Source organism: Pygoscelis adeliae, unplaced genomic scaffold (assembly GCF_000699105.1).
Source record: "Pygoscelis adeliae isolate BGI_AS28 unplaced genomic scaffold, ASM69910v1 Scaffold343, whole genome shotgun sequence".
Lineage (NCBI taxonomy): Eukaryota > Metazoa > Chordata > Aves > Sphenisciformes > Spheniscidae > Pygoscelis > Pygoscelis adeliae.
This window is the reverse complement of record NW_008824402.1, coordinates 109881-122000: the sequence shown is the minus strand read 5'-3', so window position 1 is coordinate 122000 and position 12120 is coordinate 109881. Positions and strand designations below refer to the sequence as shown.

Below are 12120 nucleotides of genomic sequence, written 5' to 3'. Positions count from 1 at the left end.
AGTACTCACCTCATCTCTGGACCAACAGGTGAAGAGGAATGGACAAGGCACTGACCCTTGGGGTGTGAAGTCCTGGGTGCTGGGAGGACAACAGAGAGATGGAGAGCCCAAAAGTACCAGGAGGGAAATGGGACCCGTGGGCTTTTGGGGAAGGTTTTTCTGAGAGCTGCAAACCACGAGGTGGTGGACAGGGTCCCACTACCTCCTTTCCCTCCCTTGCATGTACTATTCTGATCACCTTCTCTGGCAAGCCCCTACTAATTGCCATCATGGTTTCACTGAAGAGGTGTCCGGGGCTTTGTGTATCCGAGTGAGACAGCCAAGGTTTGGAGGATTTCGATCTCAAACTCCTGCCTCCAAACCGGTTCCCACCCTAGCTGCTCTCCTCCCTGTGCCTCAACCTTCTCTGCAGACTCTGCAGGGATGCATCAGATGTCTGCTTTTTTCTCAGCAACCATCCAGGAATCCCTCAAAGGAGGTAATGCAGGTGTCTCCCACCCAAGATGAAGCTGTAGAAAAGTCAGATACTTCTCCAACTCATGTCACCTACAGCAGCTCCATCAGACGAACCAGCCCAAGAACTGTCTCCTTTCGGGTAAGAGCCAAAGCAAGTGGGAGAAAGACCCCCATTTAGGCAGTGGAGGATGGTGACAGGGAAGGGTTGCTTTGGTCTCCAGGTTATGTTGGCAGAGCCTGTTCCCAAAAGTGTGTTCAAAATCCACCCTTGATCAGGCATTGTCGTTCTGTTTCAGTCTTTCCTTTGTTTTCCTTCTTCGTGTCTGACCGAAGGCCTGTGATGATGAACATGCCCATGTTCATACTCTTTGTGCTGGCATGGAACCTTGTGGGAAGTGATGAGAAAACAGGGAGCTCATTGTCCTCAGATTTCCCCAAGAGTCACAGGAATGGCCATCCACCCTCCAGCATTTCTAGTCTTCTTCTCTGAGAGCACAGGATAAAAATAAAATCCATCCTCCTTCTTGTCCCTTGTTACATCCCTGAGAATATCTTCAACTCTAGCCTCCCCCAAAAAAGATCTCTGGAATAAAGTGCTTGGAGAGGCTGGGAAAACCAAGAACTGTTGCGATCCTCCCTGCTGTGATTCAGGGCTGACTGGCTAGGCTTAATTGACTTTCATGGTGCTTTATTGCGAATAAAACTGTTAGCACTACAAACTGTCTTTAGTCTGGAGAGCTTTGAGATATGAGCTAAGGTCTGGTGTGAGTGAAAATGGAGCTTGCTTGAAAATGGGGGAGACAAGTCTGAGGCAGTTTCTCCCATGTTTACCTTTGATAACCAAAGATGGCTCCAGTATCTCTTCTCCTTGTGTCTTCCAGATGATCTCAAGAAAACAGAAAGAAGAAAGCCAAAGCCCTCTCACAAGGAGGTCAGCACCTCTCTTCATATTACTTTGGTCTTGCTGGGTGGGAATGGTCATCCTTTGTTTTCCAAGGGAGGAGGAGGAGGTGATAGGACCTGGTACCAGCTAGTGAGTGCCCTGGCACAGGTCTGCTGAACGTTGGTCTCTGGGGTGCCTGGCTGACCAGGCAGCGATGCTTAGCAGAGGACAGGACAATGTGCAATGTACAGCTTGCATCTGTACAAGATCCCTCCAGCTAGCCCCTGCTGTCTCTTGGTTGATGTAGTTTCTCATCGGTGCTTGTGTCTGCACAGGAGTGGTTAAGTGTTGAGCAGTGCAGCACCACAACAGGGTCCCATCTTTGGAGATATCAAAACCCACTCTACAGGTCCACGAGCAACCTGATCTGGCTTTGGTGGCCAGATCAAGTGATCCTCCACATCTCCATGGCAAGGTTTGGACAGGTGGCTTAAACCCTCTTGAGGAACCGAGGGCTCAGGTCTGACTGCAGGGAGTCGATAGGATGCCCTCTCCCACCTACAGGGCAGGGGAGTGGGGCCTTAAGGGCACCTGGGCTTGCACTTGTGCATACTATAGGCAAACTCATACTGCTGTTGGTGAAAATGCAGTTCAGACCTGGCAGTGGTGAAGACAGGGTAAACTGAGGAGCTCAGAGCTATTTTTGAATGTACAGTGTGGCCCTAGTAAGGGGATGAAACCCAGCAGGGAATGAGCTGCCTTGGTTCACTTGGCAGACGGATGCAGGAGAAGTGCCTGTGTTGGACGGGGTCTTCTCCTGCCAAGTGGAGTCCTCCAGGACCATGGGCTGAGTCCCAGGAGATCCTGAGGGGGCTGTGTTCAACTCTCTCCCCTCTTCACCAGTGCGAGTCTGAGGATCCCGGGCAGCAGCACCACCATTGGGGAGAAGCTGGAAAAGTACACCTCAGCTGTGCAGGTACCGAAAACCCTTGGCATAGCTGGGCTGGCATGGCAGGGATGTGTGGGAAGAGGGAGAGGGGTGGCCTGGAGCTGAACGGGGAAGGGAGAGAGGGACTGGGCTGCACTGCTAATGGGGTTGAAGAGGATGGTCCCAGGCAGAAAAAGGGATCGGCCTCAGGGTTTCAGGAGCAGGAGGAGATATCCCTTGGAGAGGGTCATAGGGTTGCTGCATGGTCCTGCTGCGGGGAGCAGCGGAGCAAGCCCATGAGCTGGTGATGGGCAGGGAGGGAGAAGACCCCAATGGACTCGGGACGCAAGCCAGAAGCAGGAATTTTGCTTTTTACTGCTTGGGGTGCAGCTTGGGGTGCCCCTGCTGATGCCCCTCTCTCCTCCCAGCGCTCAGAAGTGGTGAAATCATCCCTGACTATTCAGAAGAGCCTCTTGTCCTCGGAGGGGGTGGCCAGCAAGCGCAACTTCTTTGAGGCAAGCGCTCCCAGCAAGGCTGAGCCACTTGCTGTCAGGAAGGTAAGAGCAGGAGCCGGCTTGAGCGAGGAACTTCCAGCGGGGTCCTGTGCCAGGGCAGGCACCAGTTTTTTGGACAAATCTTCCCCTGTTTGGATACCAACGCACTCTCCGGCAGGCTGCTGCCTGGATGCAGTTTGGTGGGAGTTCAGTGCTTGTTGAGTGGTGCCGGGCAGGGCTGGGCTCGGGCACGGGCTGCCACCGAAACTGTGCTCTGGCGGTGTGTGGGTTTGTGCCGATGCACTGGTGTTTGAGGAGCTGGGATAGAGCCAAGGTGTAGGCTGGTCTCTGCCTGTTGCAGGTTTGCTCGGTCTCCCCATGCCTTGGAGACTGTCCTGGGTTACGTTCGTGCAGTGGGACAGTTGTTGCTGTAACCTTGGTGTCCCTCTCTGTGCCACAGGACAACCTGAAGATCCCGGGATCAGTGACATCCCGCATTAATCTGTGGATCAGCCGAGCTCAGGAGCCTGCCAAGGAGGAAAAGAGCAAGGTACCGGCTTGTGCCGACACCTCGGGCTAGAGCCCTGAGACCAGGTTTGGGTGCTGCAGGGCCACCACAGGCTCTACTTGTTGCTGTGCCCTGATCCTGACTGCAAAGTGCCCGAGGCAGCTGCTCCCAGCCCAGGGTGAGGAGAGAGCAGGCACAAGCTGGGTGCGTGTCCCAGGGAACATACAGGGGGACCTGACCCTGCCACCATGAGAGAGACCACCCCAGCATGATCCCACCTCTGCCAGTGTCTGGAGGACTAGCTCTGACCGGGAGGCCACTGGGAGATGAGCCGTATGCTTGGTCCTTCAGCACTGGGGTCTGTGAGGCTTGGAGACCTGTGTGTGCACTGAGACGTCCTGCTGCATGTGGGGTCTGGAGTGATCTGCATCCCTGTGTGTATCCCAGCCCCCAAAAGTATGGTGTCTTGTAGCTGTTGGGGCAAAGTGCCCAGCTAAGGGGACTCAGAGGCCACCCCCTTGCCACCACGGCTGCTCCAGGGACATGGATGTGAGGGAGACGGACAGGAGACCCTTTCTCCTCACGGTAGTTTACTGTATTTGGAAAGGAAAGGTTCAGCAAGTCCTGGGGAGGTATCACTGTTTCAACAATAAGGTGTTTTGCCACTGCTCATAGCAGAGTTTCCTGCAGCCACCTGTGTACAGGACCAGGAGGGGCAGCTCCAGCCCAGCCCTGCAGCCCAGGCAGGCAAGCCCGGGCACCCCCAGCGCTGAGCTGCAGAGATTAACTCTGCCCAAACGTGTCTGTACCAGGAGGCTGTGCTGGCTCTGTGTCTGCCAGGAAAGGGTTTGCTCCTGGGGTCACTCTTGGGTAAAGCTTTCAGCTCCTTTATCAGTTTTTCCTATAATAACGCCTGCTGCCATCAATCTCTGTGGGCTGGAGCTGCACTTGGTCATGAGGGTCTCCCAGGTGCAGGATCTCAAAGCAGGCTGGTTTTACCTGGAGCATGTATGCTTCAAGGTTTGGTTAAAGTCAGACCAAGGCAACAGTGCACATGATGCATGGGGAAACCTTCTTGTGCCACTTACGACTCTCCTGTTTGCAGGACATCAGGAAAATAAACAGCCTGCCAAACCGTGATGTCTGGGTAAAGCAGCCTGGAGACACCCCTGGAGACACCAAGGTAGACATGGAGCTGCTCTGAAAACTGCTGCATCCTCTGAGCTAGGGGCAGAGCCGGGACCTGCCCGCTAGTGCATCTCCCACAGGGCAGGCATGGGAGAACCAGCCTACGGGGGGCGAGGGGTCATGTGGGACATCCAGGACCCCATGACTTGGGGGAGTCAGCAGGAGGGAACAACTCGGGGCAGCTGTAAGAGTGAGAAGGGGTCTGGTCTGGGAGAGGAAAGGAAGTGGCATGTGGTGGGATTTAGGGGATGCCTGCCTGCCCCATCCCCTGTTCGGGATGAGTATGGTCCTGATGAAAGTAGCTGCCTTTGAGGGGTGTGCAGCCTCAGGCCTGGCCTTACTGTTTCTCACTTTCTTTTCCAGTTGTAATAATATCAGTTGTAATAATATCAGATGATCTGGGAAAAACTGTTTTGCTCTGAAGATCAAAGCCCAGCCCTACCCAACCGTCCAGCAGCCCACTGCCATGAGAGTCCCCCGTGCCATGTGTGGGTGCACCCCAGGTCTCCAGGGTCCTCTGCTTGTGGGATGGGAAGGAAGAAGGCTGGAAGATTATCCCTGCGCCCCCAGTCCTCACTTACTGCCTGCCCGGGAGTGCCCAGGCCTGGAGGCTCCTTGCAAATGCTGAAGGCAGACTCTTGCCTCGCTTCCCCACAACATTTTGGTGTTTTCCTCCTAATCTCTGCCTGTGCCCCGTAACTGTGCTTGCAAAGGGGATCAATCTATACATCGCCCTTGCAGCTGGATGATGTCACTGGGGCAAGAAGCTGCCTGGCCAAGGGAGTTTCAGCTGCACGTCCATGGACTGTGTCCATCCCTGCTGCCTGGCTCGTGTGGGGCAGGCAGATGTCACCCCCGCCTCCCAGGCTGTCACTGCTGGAGGGACCCAACCAAAGGCAAACGGTGTTTGCAAAGTGCGCCAGTGTAGCTTGGAGATGCCTCATGGAGGAAGGGTGGACCTGACTGCCCTGGTGCTTCCCTCCAGCACGCAGCTGAGCCAGAGCCAGAGACTTGGCCTTCTCTAATCTGCCCTTACTGTCCCCTGCTCCCTACAAGCAGTGACCCCTTTCACTTAGTGATATGGCAAGGTTGGGCTGGCCACGGCCCTATTTTTGGGGTTGCGTGGATCTGAGCGCCCTGTGCTGGGCCCCTTCTGCAAATGCCATTTCCCTCTCACCCTTCCTCCTGAGCCCTTTGCCCGTGGCTATGCAGACCCCTGGTCCTGCACTCCCCAGGCTGCTGAGCCCACCCAGAAGGGAAGCAGGGTGCTCTCTCGAGGCTGGCTTTAGGGTGCCATGAGCAGCCCATAAGATGATGCGCAAATCCTTGTGCCGGGGCCATTCAATGGGCTAGGGCTGTGCCTTGAGCAACCATTGCGGTGTCCAAATTCGGTGTGGGACTCTACTGCTGCCCCGGGATCTGATCTTGCTTGTTGGGCTTTGGAAAGGACTTGGTTTTCTCTGTGCCTTTTTTTTTTCTAATAAAAGTTGCTCTTTCTAAGATGGTCCCGGTCACTTGCTCCTGGGCTGGGGCCACGAACGGTTTGCTTCCCTTCTTCTGGCAAGAGGAAAACAGGCAAAAACCCGAGACAAACATGTTCTGCGGGGGGTAAAAGCAGCCGGAGACTCTTTCCTTCTCATTACAGCATCTTGGACCCGGTGCAGCATCTGAGCGAGCCCGGGTCAGGGGCTGCGGTGGAGGGTCTGGTCTTCCGCTCGTGGCAGCGTCGCCTTATCAGTGTCCCCGGCCCTAGAAAGTGACAGCTGGCTGGCTTGTGTCAGCCCCTTGGGCACTCGCGTATCTCAGTCCGGAGGGTTTAAAATAGCAAATCTCTGAGGCCACACAATAGCTTGGGCTTATATGGGCTCCTGGGGGGGAAGGGGGAGCGACGGAGGGGGCCGGGGCCGGGGCTGCTGAAATAGCAGCTCACAAGTGTTGCATTCCTCACTGGGCGCCAGGCACATTCCTTGCGGCGCTGCCCGCCCCGGGGTGGGCGCTGGAGCCCCCTTAAAGCCTCCTGCCCCCAAAGAGCATTTCCCAGACACCTGCCAGCTTCCCCTCGGCTCCCTGGGATCTCACCGGTGCCCCACGGCAGAGGTAAGGCTGGGGCGGTGGGGTGCCTGCTCGCGGCGTAGGATGCTCAGTGGAAGGGCAGTTAAAGACCCAGAAGGGGTTTGGCTCGGGGTTAATGGTCCTCCCCAGCCGCTTGCACTGGGATGTATTTTTGCCATGAAGGCATTCCCACGGATAAAGCATCAGGACCCTCTCCAGGGGGGTGTGTTTGCAACTTGCCTAACACCTTTTGAACCACCCCAATGTGTGCCAAGGCATCTGAGAAGGATTTTGGCTACCCTGGTGCCAGGGCAATCTCATAGATCCCTATTCCCTGTGTCTCTGGAGGGGACAAGAGGGATGCGATGCCAGTGGGGGAGTCAGGTCAGCCTGGCCCTGGCTCACTGGCAACCCGTGGGGTGGGTTAGAGGTGGGATGCTCCCCTGCATGGTCTGACCCTGCCAAGCAGGAAGGGAGCAGCGACGAGACCCACACTGGAGCAAATGCTGGGAAACGAGAGCTCCATGTTCCATGTCTGGGTAGCCTGGAGGAAAGCAGGGACTGTGGACTGTGGAGGATTAACTCAGCCCCAGAGGTTTGACCAGCCAGCCCTCAGGTAATGGAGAGGGGGATTTTAAGGATTGGGAGGGATATCTGGAGTATTTAATCCACAGCAAATGATGGGAGATTTTTCTTCAGTCAATAATATGTGCAATGATTCCTTTTTAACTCTGTAATACATCTGCTGGGTTCTCCTAATTCTTTCAAAACAAGATTTCAAAGCTTTAATGGAAAGGTTTATCTGTTTCTGCAGAGGATGGATAAACATTTCCTAGAGCCACTTTCTGGTGTAACATTAGTTTTTCTTGGGAACCCCCTTAACAGTCCTGGTTTTGTTGCTGTTCCTCAGCAAATGCTCTGTGGGATCTAGTGATGTATGAGAGAGGAGGTGAAAGGAAATGTAGAAATAAGCTTTCACAAATGCATGTTTGCGCTGTCATGGCCAGGAGGGAGTCTCCGCTCTTGTGTCGTGAGAGGACTACATGAAGTCCTAGGTCCTCAGAGGCCACATAAATAATTTGACCAAACTCTGGGGGCAGCAGGACCATGCCAAGCCTGGGGAAAAAGTAGGGCCAGGAACTGATGTTCAAGGGGGAGCAGAGATCGAGGGGATGATGCTGGAGGGGGGTGCTTAGGGCCAAGCCCCGGATGCATCAGGGGGAAGGGAATGATGACGGCAGAAGCAGGCGGTGAACCGGAGGCAGACGGGGCTGAGTTCTGACTTCATTTGTCTCCAAAAAGCACCTTCTGAGTCATTGCTCAGAAGTGAGATTTGACAGCCCCCCGGGAACCACGGGTATGCAGAGGCGCGCCTCCTGTAATGTGTCTTTCCCGTGCTTGCGGATTCCAGTCCTGGGTTCAGCATCTTGAATAAGCAATCCTGAAGCCTGTCGTACCCAACCCGGGTAATAAATGCTCAACATATGTAGCCAGGACCAGTTGTTCCCAGACGCCCGGCAGGAGAAGTGAAGCGGCGCTGCTCTGGGAACAGGTGGTTCAGCACATGGAAGTTATTTCTAGAGCTGCCTTGCGTTGTCCTGCTGCATCTCAGCTTTGCCGAGGTCTGGCACGAACATGAGCGGTGGACAGGCTGTGCAGGGGCTTGGGCTGATGCTCAGGGCTACTCTGAGATGCCCAGGGCAGGGGCTGAACATGAGGCTGGTCTGTGCAGACCTTGTGGTGGAGCATTAGGTGGAAGCCAGATGAGGTGGGACAATGAGTAAAGTCCTCCTGATCATGGCTGGGAGTGCTGGGAAGATGAGCATGGCTGTTTCCGCAGTTATTAGCCCTATTGCTAAACCAGGTTAGCTATTCCTTTTAGCTAACTTCAGTCTCAGGGCCAGGACCAGGAGAGAAATGCTCCTGCTGAGCCCAGGTCGGCCCTTTCCAGAGCATGCTCTGCACTTGGAGGGCTGGGCTGGGAGGTCTCACCGAGATCTTGTGCTGTGGCTTGTGCAGGGCTGTAAATTTGAGATAACAGGACGTCCCTGCAAGTTTCTATATCCCAACCGAGCTAAGAATAGTCAGGAAGCAAAACAAGCTGAAGGTTATAATTGGGTTATTTTCCTGTGCCGTGAGCAAACACAGCACCCTGAGATGTCTGCGGCAAGGGGAGCTGCGTGCCCTGGACATGGCTCCTGACAGCAGTTATCAGTGTTGCATGAGGCTGTGTCTAATCTCCTGCCTCCCGTTTGGGGCGAGCTGTGATCCTGGGACAGGAGGGGAGGGGGGAGCCTTATCTCTGCTGAGATAAAGCTGTCACAGCCCGGCTGGGGACAGCTCAAAGCTCCAAGCGCTTTGGAGAGACGCAGCATCTCTGTGCCCGTGTCTCGGGCGCTGGAGGACAGGCTGTGCTTGTCCTTATCTCAGCTCCTAACCCTCGTTTGTTCCAATCTGCCTTGAATTCTGCTAGATAACCAGGCATGTCGGACTCTGAAGAGGTCGCCGAAGAATATGAGCAGTAAGTGGTGTGTTTTTAAACACCCTTTCTCTCTCCTTATTCCCACTTTCCCACAGGGTCACAGTATCGCTTAGAGGTGCCGTTCGGGGGGCACCGGCTCTCGTCATTACCTCAGCACCCAGCATGAAATACCTGCACCCCGTGCCCATCTGCACCGCTGCTGTGATAGTGCCGAGACCCCCAGCAGTGGGGAGCTTTGCGTTAGGAGATGTATCACATACATGGCAAGGAACAGTCCCTGCATTAAAAATGCTGCAGTCTAAATCAGTGAGATAGAGCTGGGAAAAGCTGATGTCATCAGTCTGTGGCTGCTGGGGTCCTGCTGCCACATCCAGAGCATCCCCAAGGCCCAAATCTGAGGGCAACTTTTGCTGGTGAGGGCTGCTGGGCCATGAGGCGTACCCTGGAGAGAAGGGGCTCAATATCTGCAGTACATGGTTATAGGGATCAGTCCAAACACAGCTCCTACTTCTCATCCACCAGCAGAAAAAGTAGATCTGAATCCTTCTCTTATGTTTAAATGCCACGACAGATTCACATGTCTTGGCCATCAGTCTGACCCCTGTGCCCAGTGTCCCCTGGGCACACCCAAGGACAGACTGCATCTCCCCCAAGGTCAGGAAAGGACTTTGGGGCAAAGGTGGGATGTGAGACGCCCATTTCTAGGATGACAGGCCACAGTCACTCGATCTTCTGAAGCTGGAAAATGGTGTTGTGCTCTGACCACTGTCAAAGTGTCAGCTGAGCACTTCAGCTCCTGCTATCTGCAGACTGCAGGGTGGTCTTGTCCTGTCCCCACTGCCACCTTACAGCATGCCACACAGCAGCCTGCCCATCACTATGAAAAAGGGGAGCTAGCCTTGAGGAAATTTCAAACTCCCCTTTGACCTCACTGGTGGACAGAGGTGCCCCGTTGCAGCAGATCGCTATAACTCTGGAAATTTGTGTTGTGCTTTGCAGGGAGCAGGAAGGTAAGAGTACGTGGAGCATCTGCAGCTGCCCCGAGGCTGAAGCTAAGAAATGGTCAGAGCAACTTCAATAATCTGTGTGTTCTTTCCCTTCCCTCTCTCCCATGCGCACGTGTGCTCTGTGAAGAGGAGTACGTGGAAGAAGGTAGGTGTTTCACTGGTGGTTGCAAGGACCAAGAGACAAGTGCTGTTGGTTCAGTATTTTGCTTGGGTGGGTTGTGGTGGTAAGCTCCTAGACTGAAATGGGAAAATCATGACCAGGAAAGGCAGGTAAGACCATGTTCTAGATTCCTCCACCTGAAACATCAGTAGGATCAAAACCAGTCTGAATTTTCTCAGGATCTATTTTGTCAGAGTGATCCCTTGACTCAGAACAGGGGTGGAAATGCTGGACTCGGGTGCTGACAGAGGTGTGAGCCCAATAACTCAATGGGAGCTGGAGCCTCAGCTGAATGTATATTAATGAATATTAATGATGCTCAAGCATGAACCTCCAACTGCCTCAGTCTGAGAAGAAACAATCCCCATGGTGCACGCAGCCGCTCTGCGACACAGCTGGGCTGTGCATTTGGGGCTGGGTTTGGGAGCTGGGTTTTATTGAGCCTCTTGCTGCTTCAGGGCACTGCCAGGCAGCCCGGGCTGCTGCACGGCAAAACATCCTGAACGTTAAAAGCGAAGAGAGGCACAAGGGGGAAACCACTGCAGTGCTAGAGTCCTCATCTCATGCACGCCATAGCTACATTCCACAGCTTTGTGGCGTCCGACTAACCTCTGCACTTATTCCTTTCCCTCCTCCCTGGCTCAGAAGAGGAAGAATGGATAGAGGAAGAAGACGGTAGTTATTGCACCTTTCTTTATGTCATCTCTCCACTGCTGCTGTGAATATGTCGTGGGTCGGTGTGTCTTTTGCCTCTCCGTGGTTGGGAAATGGTTTTCTTTCATTCTTCCACTTCTCTCTCTTGCTTCTTGCACTCCCCACTTCTTGCCCTGCTGTGCTGTGTGTATCTGCTCCTGTGCCTGTGGCTTGTCTCTTACATTTATCAACCAAATGCACTCGTGGTTCGCTATCTTCTTCTTCTTTCCTTCTCTCTTGCCGTGGGACCACAAGTCTTCCCAGGACCTGTGGGCCCCAGCATCGCTCTGACGCCAATGGAGGCATCACTTTTGTGGGGATACTGCTCCCTCCAGTGGAAAAATGCTCCAACAGTTTCATAAATAAGACTGTGAAGGTGCCAAAGGCACATTCTCTAATGCCAGCCAGTCTTGTTCTTTGCTGACTAGAGGAGAGCAATAGAAATCACTCCCCCCCAGTCCTGGGGTATAAGAGCATGATAGCATGAGGGAACGAGGGACAAACCAGGAGGTGGCTATAAATCCTTTAGTTTTGGGTTTTTTTGCCCTGCCCAAGCACAGAGAGCAGCTTTTGGGTAAAGGTTAGAGCGAAGCCTTTTGCTTTCTGAGCCACTGCTTCTTTCTCCTGTGGCTACGTCTCCCCCAGGTCTCTCTCTCGGCCGGCTCCATGCCGCATTTGTCCTGATACCAGGGTCTGTAGGGAGCCAGTGGGACCAGTGGCTGTTGGACTCATGCTGCTCGTTATTCCACAGGTCAGGAAGAACAGGTAGAGGAGGCAGAGGAGGAGACCGAAGAAACCAAGGCAGAAGGTGCGTTGTGGCTTTGCCAGCGAGCTCCCATGGCTTGGCTGGCACCATGCTCTGCTTCGGTGGGGTGCCGAGCAGGGTCTGGGTATGTCCCAGCATTGCCTGCGACAGCAGGCCAGTAGCAGAGAGGGGCAGGTCTCCTCTATATCTGTGGTTTCCAGTAAAGAGGTGTCAAAACTCAGCTGCCCTTTCCTGATCTACCAAGTGCCTTGGCCCTGCAAGCATGAGGATAATGGCGTTTTCTGCTGGTTGCTGATCAAACAGTTTGTGTCCAGCACTGTGAAATAATGCCAAAAATGAGTTAAGCCTGTTCCACCAAGAGGTCCCCGTAGACTTAGAGGGGGCATTTCCAGAGCTGGGGTCATGCTCTGATGTCTCTCACCATCCAAAGAGCACTGGACTTCATGAGACCTCTTTGGAGCAGACTGGGTTGCCTGATGTGTGTTCCTGTGCTGTCATGGCTG

The 12120-nt window shown here is 54.1% G+C and overlaps 2 protein-coding genes across 3 annotated transcripts in view; both read left to right on the top strand.

Moving 5' to 3' along the window:
- The window catches only part of LAD1 (ladinin 1), a 6463-nt gene extending 1990 nt beyond the window's left edge, over positions 1-4473 (top strand). The window contains exons 3-8 of the mRNA XM_009320373.1: positions 452-595; positions 1338-1387; positions 2243-2315; positions 2696-2824; positions 3222-3311; positions 4375-4473. Coding sequence (XP_009318648.1) covers positions 452-595; positions 1338-1387; positions 2243-2315; positions 2696-2824; positions 3222-3311; positions 4375-4473 — 585 coding nt within the window. The remainder of the gene's footprint in view (positions 1-451; positions 596-1337; positions 1388-2242; positions 2316-2695; positions 2825-3221; positions 3312-4374) is intronic.
- Positions 4474-6489: 2016 nt separating this feature from the next.
- The window catches only part of TNNT2 (troponin T type 2 (cardiac)), an 11727-nt gene continuing 6096 nt past the window's right edge, over positions 6490-12120 (top strand). For both annotated transcript variants that reach the window (XM_009320354.1, XM_009320353.1), the window contains exons 1-5: positions 6490-6554; positions 8983-9030; positions 9991-10001; positions 10126-10143; positions 11603-11659. In XM_009320354.1, coding sequence (XP_009318629.1) covers positions 8993-9030; positions 9991-10001; positions 10126-10143; positions 11603-11659 — 124 coding nt within the window. In that variant the 5' untranslated portion in view covers positions 6490-6554; positions 8983-8992. The remainder of the gene's footprint in view (positions 6555-8982; positions 9031-9990; positions 10002-10125; positions 10144-11602; positions 11660-12120) is intronic.